This window comes from Trachypithecus francoisi, unplaced genomic scaffold (assembly GCF_009764315.1).
Source record: "Trachypithecus francoisi isolate TF-2019V2 unplaced genomic scaffold, Tfra_2.0 Lachesis_group0, whole genome shotgun sequence".
NCBI classification, from domain to species: domain Eukaryota; kingdom Metazoa; phylum Chordata; class Mammalia; order Primates; family Cercopithecidae; genus Trachypithecus; species Trachypithecus francoisi.
The window spans coordinates 155,934,336-155,955,658 of record NW_022681453.1 but is presented as its reverse complement, the minus strand read 5'-3'; the positions used below and the strand labels follow the sequence as shown (position 1 = coordinate 155,955,658).

Sequence of the window (21,323 nt, the reverse complement as noted above, 5' to 3'; positions counted from 1 at the left end):
CTGTCTCTACTAAACAAAATACAAAAAATTAGCCAGGCATGGTTGCGGGCGCCTGTAGTCCCAGCTACTCAGGAGCCTGAGGCAGGAGAATGGTGTGAACCCAGGAGGCGGAGCTTGCAGTGAGCTGAGATCATGCCACTGCACTCCAGCCTCAGCAACAGAGTGAGACTGCGTCTCAAAAAAAAAAAACACAATATGCAAAAGTCAGCAGGGTTATACTAATCTCAGCAAATATAAGATTGTACGTTTACCAATGTTTAGTATTCAAAGTAGTTTATTTCCTGAACTCTTATATACCATCTTCAATTTCAATTTTTATTTGACAGATATTAAAAGCTGATTAGGAAAAATATTTATAATAAATGAAAAGAAAGCATACATAATATATACAATGACTTGATTTTATAAAACAAAATATAATATAGTCATATTGTATACATCAAAATGTTTACAGTGATAGCAAGTCCTTGAAGGCAAAAATCCTTGTCTTACTTATCTTTATGGTTCCATATTATAGCAGAGTGCTTGGCACAAAGTAGATGTTAAATAAGTGTTTATTGTAAAAGTGGAAGTGAATAATGTATGTCTTCAAAAAAAAAGATACCCAGTCAAGTAAATATATGAAAGTTTTAATATGTTTGCATCTGAAACATACAAAAGCCTAAAGTCAATATCTAACTAAAATCCTCTAGTGTATCTTCATTATTATAAAGTTAAGTCTTTCGTCAAAAATTCAGCTCTAAAAATACAGTCTCAAAAATCATATATCTATGTATAATACTAAGACAAGTAAATTGTTGGCCAGGCACAGTGGCTAACGCCTGTAATCTCAGCACTTTGGGAGGCCGAGACAGGTGGATCGCCTGAGGTCAGGAGTTTGAGACCAGCCTGGCCAACATGGTGAAAAACTGTCACTACTAAAAATTAACCGGGTGTGGTGGTGGGCACTTGTAGTCCCACCTACTTGGGAGGCTGAGGCAGGAGAATTGCTTGAACCCAGGAGGCGGAGGTTGCAGTGAGACAAGATCACGCCATTGCACTCCAGTCTGTGTGACAAGTGAAATTCCGTCTCAAAAAAACAAAAACAAAAACAAAACAAGTAAATTGTCTTAAGCTGCATCATCATCATCATCCACTGCAGCATAAATGGCTTGATTCCTCCTCTTAATTTTTTTTCTTTGTTCAGGTTCGTGTTCATCACTCAGCCTCTTCAATGGCACCTTGGTTAAGTCCTCTCCATTCCCTGACTCCACAGTCCCACCAGGTTTCCCCTCTCTATCAACTGTGGAATCCACCGTATCATCAGAAGATACAATCATAGAGCCTGGTAAGATCCTGACATCAGAGAAACTTGCAGAAAACTCAGAAGCTTGATCAGAAGGTTCTACAGATGGTGTATTCATGTCACTATGTGCACTTATAATACTATCTTCATCTTCTTCTTCTTCATCTAACATTATTTCATCTGGATTAATAGAAGACAGAGCAGATGTGTCTGTATTATATTCACTCCGGTCTTCTCCAGAGTCATTACTCTCCACATCATCCTGTTCTTCATATTCACCACACACATGATGTTCTTCCTTGGACTTCTGAAGCCTAACATTGATGTCTGTGATGCCAAGTTGGGCACAAAATTCAGTAGTCTGAGGATTGATCCTATGAATCAGCTGTATTTGTGTCTGTGGCTTGCCAGGATCATAACAAGCAGCTGTTACACTAAAGTTACATGGAACCTTGAGGTCATGATTCAATTTTTCCAACATTTCTTTCATACCTTCTTCTGTTGCACTATAATCCCACCTATAAAAGTACAAAACAATAGCTTTTTACATTTTATTAGCTCTAAACAATAAATGATGAAATCTAATTATAGACTTCAGGTGCAAGGATAAAAAACAAGCCATCTATCAAAATTCCATTTTTAAAGTTACAGTTAATTTAGCAAAGGACCATTTAGAAATAAAAATAATTCTTAGAAAAAGCCATCTTTAACTCATACTCCAAAACAATTTTAATGTGTGGACTGTGTCTTCACCATATTATAGTTTTATGTACACTTATTCACTTATAAATTTATTTGAGGTAATGCTCAACAGTCCATTTTCCTGTCTCTTTTAGATGGAAAACCTGCAAACTGAATTGTTCTGATACTCATTCAACAATAATTCCCTTGATTAAAAACAACGGTGGAGGCCAGATACAGCGGCTCACGCCTGTAATCCCAGTACTTTGGGAGGCCGAGGGAGGTGGATTGCTTGAGCTCAGGAGTTCAAGACCAACCTGGGCAACATGGGAAAGCCCCATCTCTACCAAAAATATCAAAAAATTAGCTGGGCATGGTGGCATGTGCCAGCTGCTCTGGGGGCAGGGGTGAAAGGATCCCTTTAGTCCAGGAGGCAGAGGATGCGGTGAGCTAAGATCCAAGATCACACCACCGTACTCCAGTTTGGATAACAGAGCTAGACCCCGTTTCAAAAAAAAAACAAAATAAAGGTGGGAGACACAAAAATTATGCATGCAATGGAAAAAGCAGGTCCTAAATAAAGTCTGACTTACCTTGCATGCAGGCCATTATTTTCAGGCATATTCCATAGGTGACCAGTCACATTAATAAGATCATCTGTAGCCCTGAGAATAGTGAGCCATTCAATATCATATTCCAAGTCATCAGGAGCACTTGGGTCATGTTCTATCTCTAATATCTACAGGATGAAATCAACATTAAGAAATATATATGTATTTTTAACAGTCTAAGAACTTTAATATAATTTAATAAAACAAAAAGAAATTTAATTTAAATTTAATTTCAATTAATTTTAAATAAATCCATTTAATTTTAAAACATGAATAACTAAAATACTCCCACAGAATATGTAAATTACAAAGAGCACAAAAAAATTCTGAAAGGAAAATTAATATTTTTTTAAGTCTCTGGAAGAGTACAACTATACTATAAAGCCACTTCATTCTTCTTACCTGAAGAAAATCTCTATGTGGTAAGCATTTGTCCAATGCTAAAAATTTGGTTGCTCTGGCTGTCTGTCCTTTATCCTTTGCCTGGACAATATGAATCATGATTTAAGAAAGAATGTTAAAACAATCACAGTAATTCTTCATACACAGAATAGGATGAAAATAATCTTTATTACACATACCCCTAAGTTGTGTGTCAAAGGAATGACTGTTACTTTTCCAAAATAAGTTAATTCTATACCCACTTGTGCGATAAGAGAAGGCATTTAACTTCTCAGAGCTTCAATTTTCCTACAAAATTCAAAGCAAAAACTAATGATGATATCAACTCAAAGCATTGAATATACATAAATCAAAGCTTAAAGGATTAAAGATAAATAAAAGGATTAAAGATAAACAAAAGAGCTTAAAAGTAAACTGGCAGAACTAAAACTGTACAATTTTTAGAGGAACCTATAGGAGAAAATCTTTGTAACTGTGGGTTAGGCGAAGATTTCTTCGCTATACCACCAAAAATAGATGTGATATATCCATAGAATGAACTATTACTCAGCACTAAAAAGGAATGCAATATTGATACATGCTACAATATGAGTGAATCTCAAAATCAAGCAAATGAAAGAAATCAGTTGCCAAAGACTGTATATTTTATGATTCCATTTAAATGAATGTCCAGGAAAGGCAAATCTATAGAAACACAAAGCAAGTTAGTGCTTGCCTGGGGCTGAGGGTAGGAACAAGGATTACCTGCAAGCAGGCTCAAAGAATCTTCGGGGGTGATGGACAAGTTCTAAAACTAGATTATGTGATATTAGCACAACTCTGGAAACTTACTAAAAATCACTGAATTGTTCCTTTAAAACGTGGTTTCTCTCTCTCTCTCTTTCTTTCTGAGACAGAGTCTTACTCTGTTGCCCAGATTAGAGTGCGGTGGCATGATCTTGGCTCACTGCAAACTCTGCCTCCCGGGCTCAAATGATTCTCATGTCTCAGCCTCCCGAATAGCTGGGATTACAAGTGTGTGCCAACATGCCCAGCTAATTTTTGTATTTTTAGTAGAGACGTCGTTTCGACATGTTGGCCAGACTGGCCTCGAACTCCTGGCCTCAAGTGATCCACCTGCCTTGGCCTCCCAAAGTGCTGGGATTACAGGCATGAGCCACCACGCCAAAACGTGTTTATTTTATGGTATGTAAATTACACTCCAATAAAGTTTTTTTTTCAAAGGTGAATTGGCAGAAACACAGGGGGAATCACAAACATGTAGGTCATTTTGGAACAGGTTAAAAAACCTTTCCCCAGGATCTCTAGTTAAAACCTGAACTCCAGAGCATGGCCTCCAGAAGGCAGTCATGATCTTGTTCCAGTTTCGTCATGGAGGAAAAAACACAAGGAAGCAAGCTATGTATCTCCTGCTGAGGACCAAGCATCAGTTCAGTTCTGGTGAGGTACAAATTGAGTATGCCTTATCTAAAACGCTTGGGACCAGAAGTGTTTTAAATTTCAGATTTTTTCAGATTTTGGAATATTTGCAGAATACATACTGGTTGAATATCCTTAATCCAAAAATCTGAGAATTGTGTATCATGTCAAAAATTTCAGATTCTAGAGCATTTCAAATTTCAGATTAGAGATGCTCAATCTATACTAAGAAAAATGGAAGGCATGGAAATTATAGGCAGATATTGGCGGCAAAGCAGTTCCAAGGAAAAGTGCTCTTTGATGCTGGTAAAGGGGCTAAAATAGAAAGTGGCAGTCAGAGGAGATTGAGAAGCCAATTACAAAGAGGTCAAACATATCATTAATGCAGAAATACAATGAAAAGAGTAATCTCTCCATCTCCCAGTGAAACTGGGAAGTGAGAAGAATAAATCCACAATAAAAAGGGCCTATAGGAATATTTTCAGACAAAACCTTCCAAACTGTGTTTGAGGAACATTTTTAAAGTGTACCTCTAACACAGAAAAGTGTTTGGTTAAGTTTGGGAAGCGTCACATTCTACTCAAAAGGCAATGCCCATTAGTGCAATAAAGACTGTCAGAAATTCTCTAAATGTCTCCAAGAAGAAATCTATAACTCTGTCAACCCAGAATTTTCTAAACAGTTTTCCTATGGAATACTTTATGGGAAAGTCAGAGTTCAGCCAGAATCAGAGGTGAAAGGAAGAAATGCATACTTCCATAGAATTTTAATTATAAGTATATATTTATTTTCTACCTTCCATCAAGTACATCATCCATGCAGTTAAGCAAAGAAAATGGAGGATCATCCTGGACTCTCTTCTCCCCCAGTCACCAAATCACAATGATTCTCCTTCTAAAATCTCTCTAGAATCTACTTCATTCTCCGTATTCTCTCTTTGCCTTAGGTTAAAACCTTTTCTTTTGCTTAAATAGCCTGCTCTGCCTCCCATTTTACAGTACTCCAATCCATATACAACAATGCTGTCAAACTAATCTTTCTAAAATGAAAATCTGATTTCATCACTCCCCAAATTTCCCCATCATCTCTGGTTAAAACCTGAACTTCGGCCGGGTGCGGTGGCTCAAGCCTGTAATCCCAGCACTTTCGGAGGCCGAGACAGGCGGATCACGAGGTCAGGAGATCGAGACCATCCTGGCTAACATGGTGAAACCCCGTCTCTACTAAAAAATACAAAAAACTAGCTGGGCGAGGTGGCGGGCGCCTGTAGTTCCAGCTACTTGGGAGGCTGAAGCAGGCGAATGGCCTAAACCCGGGAGGTGGAGTTTGCAGTGAGCTGAGATCTGGCCACTGCACTCCAGCCTGGACGACAGAGCAAGACTCCGTCTCAAAAAAAAAAAAACAAAACACAAAAACCTTAACTTCAGAGCACAGCCCCTAGAAGGCAGTTATGATCTTGTTCCAGCTTCATCAGTACCTATGCCTTAGTCCCACAGGAACTACCTACAAGTGCCCAAACACCCCATGCTCTCAGACCTTTAGCCTCTGCACATGTCAGTCCCTCTAAATAAAATACCCTTACAGTCTGTTTGTTCCTGGTGCTTCAAGACTCAGTTCAGCTATTGCCTTTTGAAAACCTTCTCTATCGTCATCTCCCACGTTCCCATCCCACCAGTCTGGCTTAGGTGCTCCCACTGCCTAAGTTTTCTCTCAAACTTATTGTACTATTTTGTAATTGCTTGTATTTTCCCAGAATCATATATTGAGCTACTCATAAGAGGTAAGTTATCTTTTACTTCTTTCTCTAACTTTACAACTGTGTCTGGTCCATAGATGTTCGATAAGTGTGTGTTAAATGAAAGAATAAACATTTTGTTTTCTACCTGATGCTGCATCAAGGCGGCAAACTTCACATGAAGGTGGGCAGAAAACCAATAAGTAGGTTTTAGATGCTCTAAAAGCTCTGAGGCAGCTGGACTTCCTAATGTGTTATTTTCCACTTCTTGTCGGAAAAAAGATTTAGTCTTAAGAAGTTGCTTCTTATTTCCATAATGATATATACTTCTTGGCCAATCATGAGACAAGAATATATCTATAGGCTGCTTCAGCTTTCAAAAGAGAAAAAGAAAAAAGAAAGAAAACTCTTAAAATAGATTAATAAAAAACAATCCCCTCCTTTCTCTCTACCACCATACAACCATTCACCCACTGAGATCTCTAGAATTCTGTGTAATTCATTTTAAGGACACTTTAAGAGAATGATAAAAATACTAGGCTACTCATTCATCTAGGCAAAGAAAACGTGCATTTTCTCTGCTCATAAATCATTCTTATTTTCAGTGGCAAGGCAAGGCAATGGAGACAGACTCTGGACTGCCAATTATCTAAGATCTTTAGCACTTAGCTTCTAAAATACATGATGACCATAGCTCTTTTCCTCTTTGGTAAAGAAATTACTACTTTGGACTGGGTGCAGTGGTTCACGCCTGTAATACCAGCACTTTGGGAGGCCGAGGCAGGTGATCACCTGAGGTCAGGAATTGGAAACGAGCCTGACCAACATGGTGAAACCCCGTCTCTACTAAAAATACAAAAATTAGCTGGGCGTCATGGCATCTGCCTGTAATCCCAGCTATTAGGGAGACTGAGGCAGAAGAATCGCTTGAACCCGGGAGGTGGAGGTTGCAGTAAGCCGAGATCATGCCATTGCACTCCAGCCTGGGCAACAAGGGCGAAACTCCATCTCAAAAAAAAAAAAGAAAAAAGAAATTACTATTTCGAAGATCCAGAGAAACCAGATTTCATGAGACCTCTAACATGACTGATTCAGTAAACCCAAAGATTTATCAGGAAAAAAAGAAATTCTAATAGGCTGACATAGTATACACTAAAAAACTCTGTTTACTACATAAATTAGTATTTAATTAAACAACTAAAGGAAACAAAATATACTATAGACTTATCTCCAGAACCTTCAAGTAATCTGAAATGAATACTCGGAAAACAAAATTAAAACCACTTAAATACCGGCTGGGCGCAGTGGTTCACGCCTGTAATCCCAGCACTTTGGGAGCCTGAGGTGGCTGGATCACCTGAAGGTCAGGAGTTCGAGACCAGCCTGGCCAACACGGTAAAACCTCTTCTCTACTTAAAATATAAAAAATTAGCCAGGCGTGGTGGCGGGCACCTATAATCCCAGCTACTCAAGAGGCTGAGGCAGGAGAATCACTTGAACCAGGAGGCAGGGCATGCAGTGAGCTAAGATCGCACCATTGCACTCCAGCTCGGGCAACAAGAGTGAAACTTTGTCTCAAAAAAAAAAAAAAAAGTAACTGCTCAAGACAATTCAAAATATTAGATATGACTAACCTTCACAATTTTCCCATTTCCTCTATCATCTTTACTATTACTCATTTTCTATTTAACACCATTACTTAATTACTATTACATAAAATAAAATGTTTATTTTAATATTTTCTTTAAAATATCACTTTAATATTTTCTTTTAAATATCATTTTATTTTAATAGGTATTCTTTAGCCTTACCCTAAGTAATATTTGAAATCATGAATTAAATGTTTCATTCTTACTAAAATAAACTCATAATTATTGAAGTAAAAAAAAATTTGCTGGGCACAGTGACTCATACCTGTAATCCCAGCACTTTGGGAGGCTGAGGCAGGCAGATCATCTGAGGTCAGGAGTTCGAGACCAGCCTGGCCAACATGGTGAAACCCTGCCTTTACTAAAAATACAAAAAATTAGGCAGGTGTGGTTGTGGGTGCCCGTAGTTCCAGCTACTTGGAAGGTTGAGGCACAAGATTTGCTTGAACCCAGGAGGCGGAGGTTGCAGTGAGCTGAGATCATGCCACTGCACTTCAGCATGGGCGACAGAGTGATATTCTGTCTCAAAAAAAGAAAAAAAAAATGTTCATCGTGAACCTCCTAAAAACAACTCAAGATCCACATTTAAAAAATACTGAATTGTTCTTCTTGAAAGTAGCATACCAATATAACCAAAATACATTTTGGTACAGAATTACTTTAAAATTTTTTCAAGTCTGCTGTAATGCACTTTTTACATACCTGTTTTAATTTATAGACTTCAATATTTCTCACATGATATATACTCCTGATTGTAGATGAATTATAAGGGGGGCACTCAAAATGACCTTAGATTGAAGAAGAAAAATAAGCTATATTCAATTTCCTTAAACACTGCAAATACAAAGACATATACACAAGTTTCCAAAATATGTACACCTTCAATATATATGATTTTAAAAAGTTATCTAGGGAATTTTTTTTAAAAGATGGTGGACTGCAGTCTCCTGTACAGGCTCAACTAAGGGTGTATGTGCTTTCTAAGGTCCCACACATGGTTGCTGGCACACTTCAGTTACTTTCTAAATGTTGACTGGAGACTAGTTCCTTATGACCAATATTAATAAAATAACAACTTATTGTTGTTTTAAGCCGAAAAAGAAATATGTGTATTACATGCATAAATGATATCCCAGAGATAAAATAGAAAAAACTGATAAACATCTTCACAAGAGTGGTTCCAATTTGTACTCACATCTGCCACAGAGAAGACAGCCTATTTTGTACCTCCATTTCAACAGTTTAGAATAAGAAAGAGCCAAGTGGCAGGGAACAGACTTGTAACAGTTACATTCAGGATGTAAGTTTTAGCTGCCAACTTAATTCATGAAATTTGTGAAATTGATGTGAATCCAAGCTATTCCTTTAATTTTGAAATCAAGGTATAATTCATTTAAACACAATGAAATGAATAGGCAGTTGTGATATATAATGGAATATTATTCACAAATGAACAGATTAGATTACATGTATCAACACGGATTTCAAAACATGTTAAACAAAGAAGCAAGTTGGAGAAAGATACAAGCAATATGATACATTTATATGAAGCTTAAAACAAGTACATTGTTTAAAGCTCTTATATATGTGGTAATGATGTAAAATAATCAAGTAAATTATAATCACCAAATTCAACATAGTGACTGCCTGGCAAAGAGTAGGAGGGAAGAAAAGAAGGGAATGAGATTGAGGACAGATAAACAATGAACTTTTATTGTATCTATACTGTTTTATTTCTTAAAAATAAAAATAAAAACTAGCAAAATACTAAGACTTGATAAAACTAGATCGAGGATACAAAGTATATATTATGCTTAAGTTACTCTGGGGCATGCAAGTTCTAAAGTTTAAAAATAATTCTCAAAACAATACCTTTCCGATAGTCATGAGATTTAAAGATACCAGAGATTCCACCGATCCTTACACCTCGGTATTTTACCACACCAGCCAAACCTAAACAGTACAGTTAAATAAAATTACTGTAGGTAAAAGGAATCTCTTTACACTGACTGAATAAACCATTCCATTTAGATGGAATTCCACACAGTTCTAAAATTATTTGAAAATTAAGCACCATGATGAAGTTACCCTTTTTACATAATAATATGCCAACAGTGTATTAGGGATATATTATAAAAGTATATAAAGGCAAAGTCTGGAATTAGATGAGCCAAAACATTAAGTAGATTGCGGAAGGGACAAATGAGATAGGGTGCTGAAAGTGAAATAGACATAATTTGGTAACTAACTGAATACACGGGGGAGGTAGTGGGAGGCGGAAAATGTCCTATGATGGACTTACATGTATAAACCTGAAAATCAACAGGTAAGGTATAAAGAACCTGCAGCTTCTAGTTTCATTTCTGATTGATCATCTTCTGACAATTTCACTTTTTCACAATATTGTAATATAGAATGAATACATCAAAAGATGATCAATAAGTAGCAAAGTAATTCTGAAATTACTTTGTAATTCATAATTCAGTAATTCATAATTCTGAAATTATGATCTCATCATTGGTAAAACCTATAAACAGTTCTAGAAAGAATATACATTTAAATAAAGGGATGAAGCTAGGTGGGATGGCTCATCCCTATAATCTCACCACTTTGGAGGCCCAGGTGGGCAGATCACTTTGAGCTTATGAGTTCGAGACCAGCATGGACAACATGGCCAAACTCAGTCTCCACAAAAAAATACAAACAAACAAAAAAGTTAGCCAGGCATGGTGGTACACGCTTGAAGTCACAGCTACTTGGGAGGCTGTGGTGGGAGGATGGCTTGAGCCTGGAAGGCAGAGGCTGAGATGAATGAGCTAAGATGGAGCCACTGCACTCCAGCCAGGGCAACAGAACCAGACCTTGTCTCAAAAAATAAAGGGATGAAAAGGCTATATAGTTTATAGGGACTAATATTGAAACAATCTAATCAAATCTGTCAATCTAAAAGCAGATTACAGGAAATGCAGAGGATAAAAGGAATCCAATCAGCTAAACCCTGAATGCAGGAAATGCCACAGGACAAATTTCGTGTTTTCTTCAGCAAGTAAATGGCATGAAAAAGAGAGACAGGGAGATTATTATAGTCTAATAGACTTCAGAGTCGTGACAACCAAATGAAATGGGCTGGCCTTGTCTGGGTCCTATTTAAACCAATTGTAAAGCAGACATCCCTAGGTTAAGCACGGAAATCTGACCATGAATATGGCAATAGATAATGAGTACTTCAGTTAAGTATAATAACAGTACTGTAGTAGTATTTTTAAAGATCCTCATCACTTAAAAACATGTACTGAAATATGTATAAGTGAAATAATCTAACAGTTGGATTTGCTTTAAATACTCTAGTCATCTCTTCCCACAAAAAAAAAAAAAAAAAAAAAAAAACCAGGAGACTTCAATATAACAGTCGTTGAAGCTGGGTAACAGGTACTGAGATTCATCATGCTATACTCTACTTTTGTGTATGCTTAAGAATTTCTATTAATAAAAGTTTAAGGTCTTTTTTTAATTCAATAAAAATTGTAAGAAAAAATGAAGCGATTACAAACAGTGTGTGAGGTCTTTCAATTATATTAGCTAGTGCTTAAAACACTAGATGAAGGGCATAGTATCATGATCAACCATTTAATAATTAACTATCTTAATTAAATTTTCATGATTAACTATTTAAATGACATTCTCCAAACACCATACATGTCAAGACACAGCCCAACTAACGCAAATCCTGATAGGCTCTTCCATCCCAGGAAAAAAAATTATCCACAAACACAATCACATACCTAAATAATAAATGTTTGGTGCCACCCAGCCACCATAGGGTAACTCTTGCAAATGATTTGAGGCTTCATGGTTTCCCCCAATGAACAGCGTGAGAACTGGGGCCTTTTTCTCTCCAGAGTAATACCTAGAACATAAGAGCAAAGTCAGTTACCACAATTGGGCATAGTAGAAAAGCAAATAAGTTCTGAAAAAACAACAACAACAAAAAGAAATTGACCTCGTCATAAAAAGTTAAGAAGCTCTTTCAAGGAATTGCCCGGGGCTGGGCACGGTGGCTCACTCCTGTAATCTCAGCACTTTGGAAGGCTGAGGTGGGCGGATCCCCTGAGGTCAGGAGTTCGAGACCAATCTGGCCAACGTGGTGAAACCCTGTCTCTACTAAAAATGCAAAAATTAGCTGGGTATAATCCCAGCTACTCAGGAGGCTGAGGTAGGAGAATCGCTTGAACCCAGGAGACGGAGGTTGCAGCGAGTCAAGATCGCAGTACTGCACTCCAGCCTGGGCAACAGAGTGAAACTCTGTCTCAAAAAAAAAAAATTGCCCAGTATCCATTCCTTGCCCTTAGGTATGAAGAGCTTCCACCTTGGGCCTCAAGTCAGTGCCTGTTCAAATAAGTCAAGAACTGTGCCGAGTTCATTGCCATAACCTTATCTTTCTAGAACCACAAGCATATAGCAGGCGCCCAGTTTCAGGCGCCCAGTAAAAACTCCAGGATCATTAAATGAACTAATTCCTGAGTCCTATCAAGTACAAGGTAGCTATCTAAACCTGTCAGCTTCTTCCTCCAGGTTGTCCCCTCCCAGGCTTCGATCCCGTGTGAAATGGATAAGATGGGTGTATGGAAAGAAGGAAAGTGACATTTCCTAAGCTCCTAATGAGACAGGGTGCTGAAAGTTAAGCAGACACAATTTGGTACCTAACTGAATACAGTACCTAACTGAATACATTTCCCGCCTCCCACTACCTCACCCCTGTATTCAGCTAGGTACCAGTCAGAGACACAGAGCGAACAAAGGATCTAGGGGAAACAGGCAGCCAGGGGCAGACGGAAATCGAACCCAGTCCCACCCCGCACCGCCAAGTCCCGGCCCGGGCGGCGTCCTCACCTGTAGAAGGTCTGCATGTGGCGGTACTTGGGCGGCACGGCCATGCAGCGTAGATCCGCCTCGTTGCGCACCGCCTGGAAGTCTCCGCAGCACAGTAAGAGGTCGACAGGCCCCGGGCCGCGCCGCTCCGCCAGCGCCAGCGTCTCATAGATCTTATCCAGCTCGCCGTGGCAGCAGCCGGCCACAGCCACCCACATTCTGCAGGTCCGAGGAGGTGAGCGCTGCCTGCAACGCCGTACACCACAGCCTGTCCAGGCCCGACTGATCGCTCAGCTCCCGCCAACTTTAATAAGTAGAGCCACCGCCTGGTGTAGACGCCTGCAAAATAATTCACTTCCGGTTTCCAGATCTCGCGATAGAGGGACCGGGAAGGTCAAACCTAACTCCGGGATCCCAGGGAACTTATTTTCTTTTTTCTTTTTTTTTATATTATTGTTTTATGCAGTCAATATTTTTTTCGTATATACATCCACAAATGTACTCTTTCCATTCTTACTCTCCTCTTCCTGGATTTCCATTTTTCTCTTTGGGATCATTTCTCTTCAGTCTGAAGAGTTCAGTTTAGTTTTCCTGTTTAGTGTAGGCCAACCACAGATAAATTTTTTTCTAGATATTTGTTTGTTTAAAAATTTATTTCCACCCTGGGCAAAATGGTGAAACTCTATCTCTACTAAAAATACAAAAATTAGCCGGGCGCAGTACCGCACGTCTATAATCGCAGCTACTCCAGAGGCGGAGGCAGGAGAATTCCTCAAACCCAGGAGGTGGAGGTTGCAGTGACCCGAGATCACGCCCCTGCACTCCAGCCTGGGCAACAGAGCGAGACTCCGTCAGAAAAAAAAAAGGGGGGGGGAAAGGAGAGGAGAGGGGAGGGGAGGGTGAGACTCCCTCTCAAAAAAAAAAAAAAAAGAAAAGAAAAAAGAGAAAGAGAGAGATAAGAAAAGAGGCCGGTTGCGCTGGCTCACGCCTGTAATCCCAACACTTTGTGAGGCCGAGGCAGGTGGATCACGAGGTCAGCAGTTCGAGAGCAGCATGGCCAACATGGTGAAACCCCATCTCTACTAAAGATACAAAAAATTAGCTGAGCGTGGTGGCTCACGCCTGTAATCCCAGCTATTTGGGAGGTTGGGGCAGGAGAATCGCTTGAACCCAGGAGGCAGAGGTTGCAGTGACCTGAGATCGTGCCATTGCACTCCAGCCTGGGTGACAGGGTGAGACTGTGTCAGAAGGAAGGGAGCGAGGGAGGGAGGGATAGAGGAATCTTTGTTTCACCTTAATTTATAAAGGATGTGTTTACTGAGTACTGAATACTAGTTAAGCAGTGTGTTTTTGTTTTTGTTTTACAAAGCATTTCAAAAATAGCATTCTTTTATCTTTTGACTTGCATTATCTTCTATGAGAAGTCACCTATACACTTAATTTTTTTTTCATTGAAAGTAATGTGTCTTTTTTTTTTTTTTGAGACAGTCTCTCGCTCTCTGTTGCCCAGGCTGGAGTGTGGTGGCATGATCTCGGCTCACTGCAACCTCTGCCTCCCGAGTTCAAACGATTCTCCTGCCTCAGCCTCCCAAGTAACTGGGATTACAGGCGCGCACCACCATGCCCAGCTAATTTTTTGTATTTTTAGTAGAGACGGGGTTTCACCACGATGGCCAAGCTGGTTTCGAACTCGTGACCTCAAGTGATCCTCCCACCTTAGCCTCCCAAAGTGCTAAGATTAAGGTGTTAGCCATTTCGCCCGGCCAGTAATGTGCCTTTTTCTTTGCTGTTTACTGTTATCTCTTTCTCTTCTTTCTCTCCCTACTCCTTAAAGCTATTTTAATAAAATATGTCTGTTTTTTGTTTTTTGTTTTTTTTTGAACCTATCTCATTTATGCTTTCTGAATCTATAGCTTGGTATCTTTTTTCGGTTTTGGAAAATTCTTGGTCAGTATCTACTTAAATGTTGCTTTTTTTTTTTTTTCTGTCTTTTCCTACTCCTTTGGAATTTTTCCATGGTATTTTATCTATCTTTTATTTCTGTTCCATAGTTCTCGTTTTTATCAGTGTTTTATTTTGGATAATTTCTAATAACCTCTCTTCTAGTTTACTAATCCTATTTTGTTCTATGTCCAATGTATAAACTCATTTGTTAATGTTTTAACATAGTCCTTTTCAATTTTAGGATTTATATTGGATTATTTTCCAGTAAAGCCAATAGTTTAAAGAGATTCTTTATCTTTTAATTTATTTTCTTCATCTTTTCCTCTCTTTCTCTCATATATTAATCGTAGTTATTTTAGGTTGCCTATATTCTAAGCCCAATATCTTACTTATCTGCAGAGCTGATTCTATTGTCTATTTTTGTTTCATTGGATTCTTAGTTTAAAAATCTCGTTTCTTGGCCGCGGTGACTCCCGCCAGCTTTGGGAGGCCAAGGAGGGTGGATCTCTTGAAGCCAGGAGTTCGAAACCAGCCTGGCTAACATGGTGAAACCCTGTCTCTACTAAAAATATAAAACTTAGGGCCGGGCGCGGTGGCTCAAGCCTGTAATCCCAGCACTTTGGGAGGCCGAGACGGGCGGATCACGAGGTCAGGAGATCGAGACCATCCTGGCTAACACGGTGAAACCCCGTCTCTACTAAAAAAATACAAAAAATTAGCCGGGCGAGGTGGCGGGCGCCTGTAGTCCCAGCTACTCAGGAGGCTGAGGCGAGAGAATGGCGTAAACCCGGGAGGCGGAGCTTGCAGTGAGCTGTGATCTGGCCACTGCACTCCAGCCTGGGCGACAGAGGGAGACTCCGTCTCAAAAAAAAAAAAAATATATATATATATATATAACTTAGCCCGGCGTGGGCCCGGCGCGGTGGCTCACGCCTGTAATCCCAGCACTTTGGGAGGCCCAAGCGGGTGGATCACAAGGTCAGGAGATCAAGACCATCCTGGCTAACATGGTGAAACCCTGTCTCTACTAAAAATACAAAAAAATTAGCCGGGCGTGGTGGCAGGTGCCTGAATCCCAGCTACTCCAGAGGCTGAGGAATGAGAATGGCGTGAACCCGGGAGGCGGAGCTTGCAGTGAGCGGAGATCGCGCCACTGCACTCCAGCATGGGCGAGAGAGCAAGAAAATTTAGCCGGGCGTGATGGCGCACACCTGTAATCCCCGCTACTTGGGAGGCTGAGGCGGGAGAATTGCTTGAACTCAGGAGGCAGAGGTTGCAGTGAGCCGAGATCGCGCCACTGCACTCCAGCCTGGATTACAGAGTGAGACCCTGTCTCAAAAAGAATAAATAAATAAATAAATATCTCGTTTCTGGTCTATCTGTATCTATATCTATATCTATATCTGTATCTATATCTATATCTATATCTATACAGGTAAACGTTTGCCGTGATGATTTACTGCACCTATCAACCTATCACCTAGATATTAAATCCAGCATGCATTAGCTATTTTTCCTGATGCTCTCCGTACCTTGCGGATCACTTGAGGCCAGGAGTTCGAGACCAGCCTGGCCAAAATGGCGAAACCCCGTCTCTCCAAAAATACAAAAATTAGCAAGGCATTGTGGCACATGCCTGTAGTACGAGCTACTCGGGAGGGTGAGGCAGGAGAATTGCTTGAATCCGGAAGATAGAGTCTGCAGTGAGCGGAGATTGCACCACTGCACTCCAGCCTGGGGGACACAGCAAGACCTTGTCTCAAAAAAAAAAGAAGAAGAAGAAAAGAGGATTCTTGGGCTTGGTCTCTCTTCACCTATCTTTACAGGTCCTTGAGTCCTAGCAGTCTCACGGATGCTAAAATTCAAAACTAGGATAGTAAATAAAATCCTCAGAAGTAGGAATTTAGTTTGATAAAATTAAACCAAGATAAATGAGTAAGCAGGCGCAAATGGTGAATTCCTCAGGACGAACCTCTCAAGGCAAAGAATTACCTGAAAGTGAATTAGAATTTAAAAAAATATTTTTTAAACACCCCAAAATAATTATTTTTAAATAAAACTTTAAAATCCACCGAGGATTTAAAAACTATCTCCCTCTGCTGGGTGCGGTGGCTTACGCCTGTAATTTCAGCACTTTGGGAGGCCAAGGCGGGCGGATCATTTGACATCAGGAGTTTGAGACCAGCCTGGCCAACATGGTGAAACCGTCTCTACTAAAAATACATAAATTAGCCGGGCATGGTGGCGTGCGCCTACTCCTCCTCCTCCTCCCAGTTACTGGGGAGGCTGAGGCAGGAGAATTGCTTGAACCCGGGAGGCAGAGGTTGTAGTGAGCCGAGATTGCGCCACTGCACTCCAGCCTGAGAGAGACAGAGCGAGACTCCGTCTCAAAAACAAACAAAAAAACAAACAAAACAAAAAAATTACCTCCCTCTAAGAGATTCTAAAATTATCAGTTTTTTTTCTTCCTTTAAGTGGCCAAGGACTTTTCATTTTCCTGACAAATAGTTTTCCTAACTAGAATGTAAGCTAAATGAAAGTAGGTAAATATTTCTAAAACTTTCAGAAAGGAAGATGACCAAACTGGTAAATAAAGAATGTCTGGGCCAGGCAAAGTGGCACACACCTGTAAGCCCAGCAGTTTGGGAGGCTGAGGTGGGTGGATCACTTGAGGTCAGGAGTTCCAGACCAGCCTGGCCAACATGGTGAAACCCTGTCTCTACTAAAAATACAAAAAATTAGCTGGGCATGGTGGTGAGTGCCTGTAATCCCAGCTACTCGGGAGGCGGAGGCAGGAGAATCGCTTGAACTTGGGGGCAGAGGTTGCAGCCACTGTACTCCAGCCTGGGCAACAGAGCTAGACTCTATCTCAAAATAAAAAAAAAAAAAGGATGAGTGACCAAGACAAAAACAAGCAAAGAAAACACCTCTGGAAAACTTAATCAAGAAAAGATAATCTAATCAAGGTAGTACAGAGAATAATAAATCCATCTCTTGCCATGTAAAAAAATTAGTTAAAATAAATATTCTAAGAAAAAACACCAAAATTAATAAAAAATGAAGCAGTATGTAAACAGAACAATGATAATAGGAGACACTGTAAAGATTATCAAAGATATGAAGGCATTGTGTCCAGAGCAATGTTGGAGCAATTTATTTCAAATTTACAAGGAAGATATAATTTTCATGATACTTACATTGATTGGGAGGGTAGAAAAATATGGAAATCTAATAGTTCTGATTAGTTTTAAATATTTTATTTTCCTTCTATATAGATTTTGTTGAAATAGAACAATGGATGTTTTTTACATTGTTAAATTTAACTTCTATATTTTATTTTTAATCTATGGGAATTGTTTTCCTCTGGATCTTTTTCCTCCACGTAAAAAATTTTAATTAAGGTATAGCTTACTTAAATTAACATAAATAACATTTTACGTGCACAGTGTGATGATGCACGTGTGACAACCACCCATATCAAGATATAAAATATTTCTGGGCCAGCCATCGTGGCACATGCCTGTAAACTCGGCATTTTAGGAGGCCAAGGCAGGAGAATTGCTTGAGGCCAGGAGTTTGAGAACAGCCTGGGCAATACAGTGAGACCACTTTACAAAAAAAAATTAAAAAGAAAACATTAGCTAGGTGTGATGGTGGGTGCCTGTGTCCCTAGCTATTTAGGAGGCTGAGGTAGGAGAATCACTTGAGCCAGGGAGGTGGAGACTGCAGTGAGCCATGATCATGCCACTGCACTCCAACCTGGGTGACAGAGCGAGACCATGTCTTAAAAAAAAAAAAAAAGATTTACCAGAAAAAAGCATTAATTAAGGCAATTGACAAAATCTGAATACGATCTGCAAATTAGATAGAAGTATATTAGCATTAATTTCCCAATTTTGATAATTTCACTGGTGTTGTATAAGGGAATTCCTTGTTTTCAGGAAACACACACTGAAATATTTAGGTGTAAATGGACATCATTTCTGAAACTTATTCTCAAATTATATATATATGTATCTTTACTTATCTGCTCATACCTGTATTGCAGGGACTAGAAGCTAAGGAATCATTTTTTTGGATTCCCTTGCCACCTTAGTTCTGGATTAGGTTTTACAAGTGGGAGGCACTTGTGTGAGATTAGGAGGCAGAAGAAAGGTAAAAGCTGCTCTTTTCTGTCTCTGGCAATTGTGGTAGCAGCAGACAAGCCTGACCTTCTCAGTGGCAGCCAGCACCCTAAGCTTCTTTAGTGGTGATGAACGTTCTGCAGCTCCTGATCTCAAGTAAAATAAACCCTGCCTTTTTGCAACTTTAGGTCTTCCAATAACTTGTCACCTTTTTGTTTAAAAAACTTAGAATGGGTTCTGTTTTCCTGTATGATATGCCAGCCAAGATGTTATTCATGTAAAAGGCAGCAAGCAGATGTTTTTGACCATTGAAAAGAACTCCAGGGAGACAACACTCATAGACCCTTCCTGAAAAAAAACAAAAACAAAAAAAACACACACAAAAAAAGACTATAATGAAATCCAGCCAAATAAGAGGTGAATACAAATAAGAATTCAGGAAGGAAGAACTGTGTTTAATAGATGGATGATTACAAATGGAGCAGTGTAAAGGGATAGGAAATGTTGCAGGGCAGTTAATACAAGGTAGTTCAGGAAGGCCTTGCTTTTAGGGTGACATATTGAGCAGAAACTTTCATGAAATAAGGGAGTGCACTACGGGGTATCTGGGCAATGAGTTTTCAAGTTCGCTTATAAGTAAAGTGTTACAAACATCAGGAAAAACATTCATCATTGCTATCCGTATCTTATAATTGAACTAAGTGATTATGGCACCTATTACCACCTGATGGCAGCACTCTACAAGAAAGCTAAGCAGGGACAGCGACCTATGCCTGATGCAGTAAAACTATAGCCAGTAGCTGTATAGAAAAGCAAACGTCACAGACAGGTAAGAGTTCTGTGATGTCTCTAATCTCTGAATTTTAAACTTACCAGAAATGTTGTGGACTTTCTTATTTTAGCAGAAATAAAACAAGGAATATCTCCTGTGTATATATTTTATGGCTTCCAAATTATGTTCCTGTATTGTAAGTGGCAAAAAGATCAGATCTACTTTGTGTAATTTGTTATTTTTACTTCCCTATTTGAAATGCATCTGCCTAATGTGGTCGCCCTTGCTTGAGGGGAGTAGGGGAGTCTTTCTATTACCTGGACAATCCAGAAGGTCATATAACCATCAAAGATGGGCTGATAGTATATATAATGTTTCTTCTTCACCTATAAATAATTGGGGCTCTTGTGCTAATATGATTTTGGACAATCTGCCAGTGTTTCCACATCTACATCCAGGGAAGTAGTATCTTAATTATTCGATTAGACAAATGTTTATGGATAAGCCAGGATCTGTGTAAAATAGCATACAGGGCTTTGCCTGGTTCATTCCTATTTACACTTCAGGTCAGAGTTTGGGTGCCAGCTCTACCATAAGGTCCTCCTATGACCTCAGTTCTGGTGAGGTTTCTATCCTATGTACTCCCTTGGCCCCACACCCTCTCACTTACCACCCTACAGTGTAATGACTTGTTCACTTTACTTCTTGCCTGAAAGCTCTGTGAGAACAGGGAATATATTCATCTTGTTCATAATTGTATTCCATTCGTGGGCATTGTGCCTGGCACATAGTAGGTACCTAGTATCTATCTATCTATCTATCTATCTATCTATCTATCTATGTTTTGTCAAATGAATAAATTTCCAGGATCCTTAGCTAGGTTCTCTTTTTTGAAATTTTTTTCATTATTAAAATAAATTAAAATAGTTTATTTTTCATTATTAAAGAAAAACAGTTGCTTAATCCACAGTGACTCAATTTTTTACACTTACATTTTTCTTTTTTTAATTTAATTTAATTTTATTATTATTATACTTTAAGTTCTAGGGTACATGTGCATAACGTGCAGGTTTGTTACATATGTATACTTGTGCCATGTTGGTGTGCTGCACCCATCAACTCGTCAGCACCCATCAACTCGTCATTTACACTTACATTTTTCATTGTGTATTTCCTAAAAACAAGGGCATTCTCTCCATGACAGCAGTACAATTATCAAAATCAATACATTAGCAATGATACCTTATCTACAGACTTTATTCAAATTTTGCCAATTTTCCCATTGATGTCCTCTGCAACAAAAGAAAAAAAAAAAGTTTTTCCTTGTCTGAGATCCAATTATAGATCACAGGTTGCATTTAGTTGTGATATCACTTTGGTGTCCTTTAATCTGAAACAATTCCTCAGTTTTTCTTTCACGATATTTTGAAGGGTATAGGTGTGTTATTTTGTAGAATGTTCCTTTTTTTTTTTTTTTTTTTTGAGACGGAGTCTCGCTCTGTCACCCAGGCTGGGGTGCAGTGGCCGGATCTCAGCTCACTGCAAGCTCCGCCTCCCGGGTTTACGCCATTCTCTCGCCTCAGCCTCCCAAGTAGCTGGGACTACAGGCGCCCGCCATCTCGCCCGGCTAATTTTTTGTATTTTTTTAGTAGAGACGGGGTTTCACCGTGTTAGCCAGGATGGTCTCGATCTCCTGACCTCGTGATCCGCCCGTCTCGGCCTCCCAAAGTGCTGGGATTACAGGCTTGAGCCACCGCGCCCGGCCTCCTTTTTTTTTTTGTTTGAGACGGAGTCTCGCTCTGTCGCCCAGGCTAGAGTGCAGTGGCGCTATC

General features: G+C 39.5%; 1 protein-coding gene across 2 annotated transcripts; it reads right to left on the bottom strand.

Annotated features, from left to right (window-relative positions):
* Window positions 1-256: 256 nt before the first annotated feature.
* Window positions 257-13,297, bottom strand: DBR1 (debranching RNA lariats 1). Of its 2 annotated transcripts, XM_033212543.1 has the most exons (8): window positions 12,673-13,296; window positions 11,565-11,689; window positions 9,655-9,735; window positions 8,485-8,570; window positions 6,282-6,506; window positions 2,980-3,060; window positions 2,560-2,705; window positions 257-1,803 (listed from the first exon to the last, which is right to left on the bottom strand). In XM_033212543.1, exons 1-8 carry the CDS (start codon window positions 12,867-12,869, stop codon window positions 1,110-1,112), a joined length of 1,635 nt encoding a protein of 544 aa, XP_033068434.1. In that variant the 5' UTR covers window positions 12,870-13,296; the 3' UTR covers window positions 257-1,109. The 2 variants fall into 2 exon arrangements, with proteins under 2 accessions (XP_033068434.1, XP_033068435.1); XM_033212544.1 differs by lacking the exon at window positions 9,655-9,735 and having other exon boundaries at window positions 12,673-13,297.
* Window positions 13,298-21,323: the final 8,026 nt, after the last annotated feature.

Coding starts and splice junctions, on each gene's coding strand:
- DBR1 (XM_033212543.1), bottom strand. CDS start 12,869: ATGTGGGTGGCTGTGGCCGGCTGCTGCCACGGCGAGCTGGATAAGATC. Junction 6,507..8,484: donor AAGTCTATAAATTAAAACAG/GTATGTAAAAAG, acceptor CTCTTTTGAAAG/CTGAAGCAGCCTATAGATAT. Junction 3,061..6,281: donor CCGCCTTGATGCAGCATCAG/GTAGAAAACAAA, acceptor CATATTGTCCAG/GCAAAGGATAAAGGACAGAC.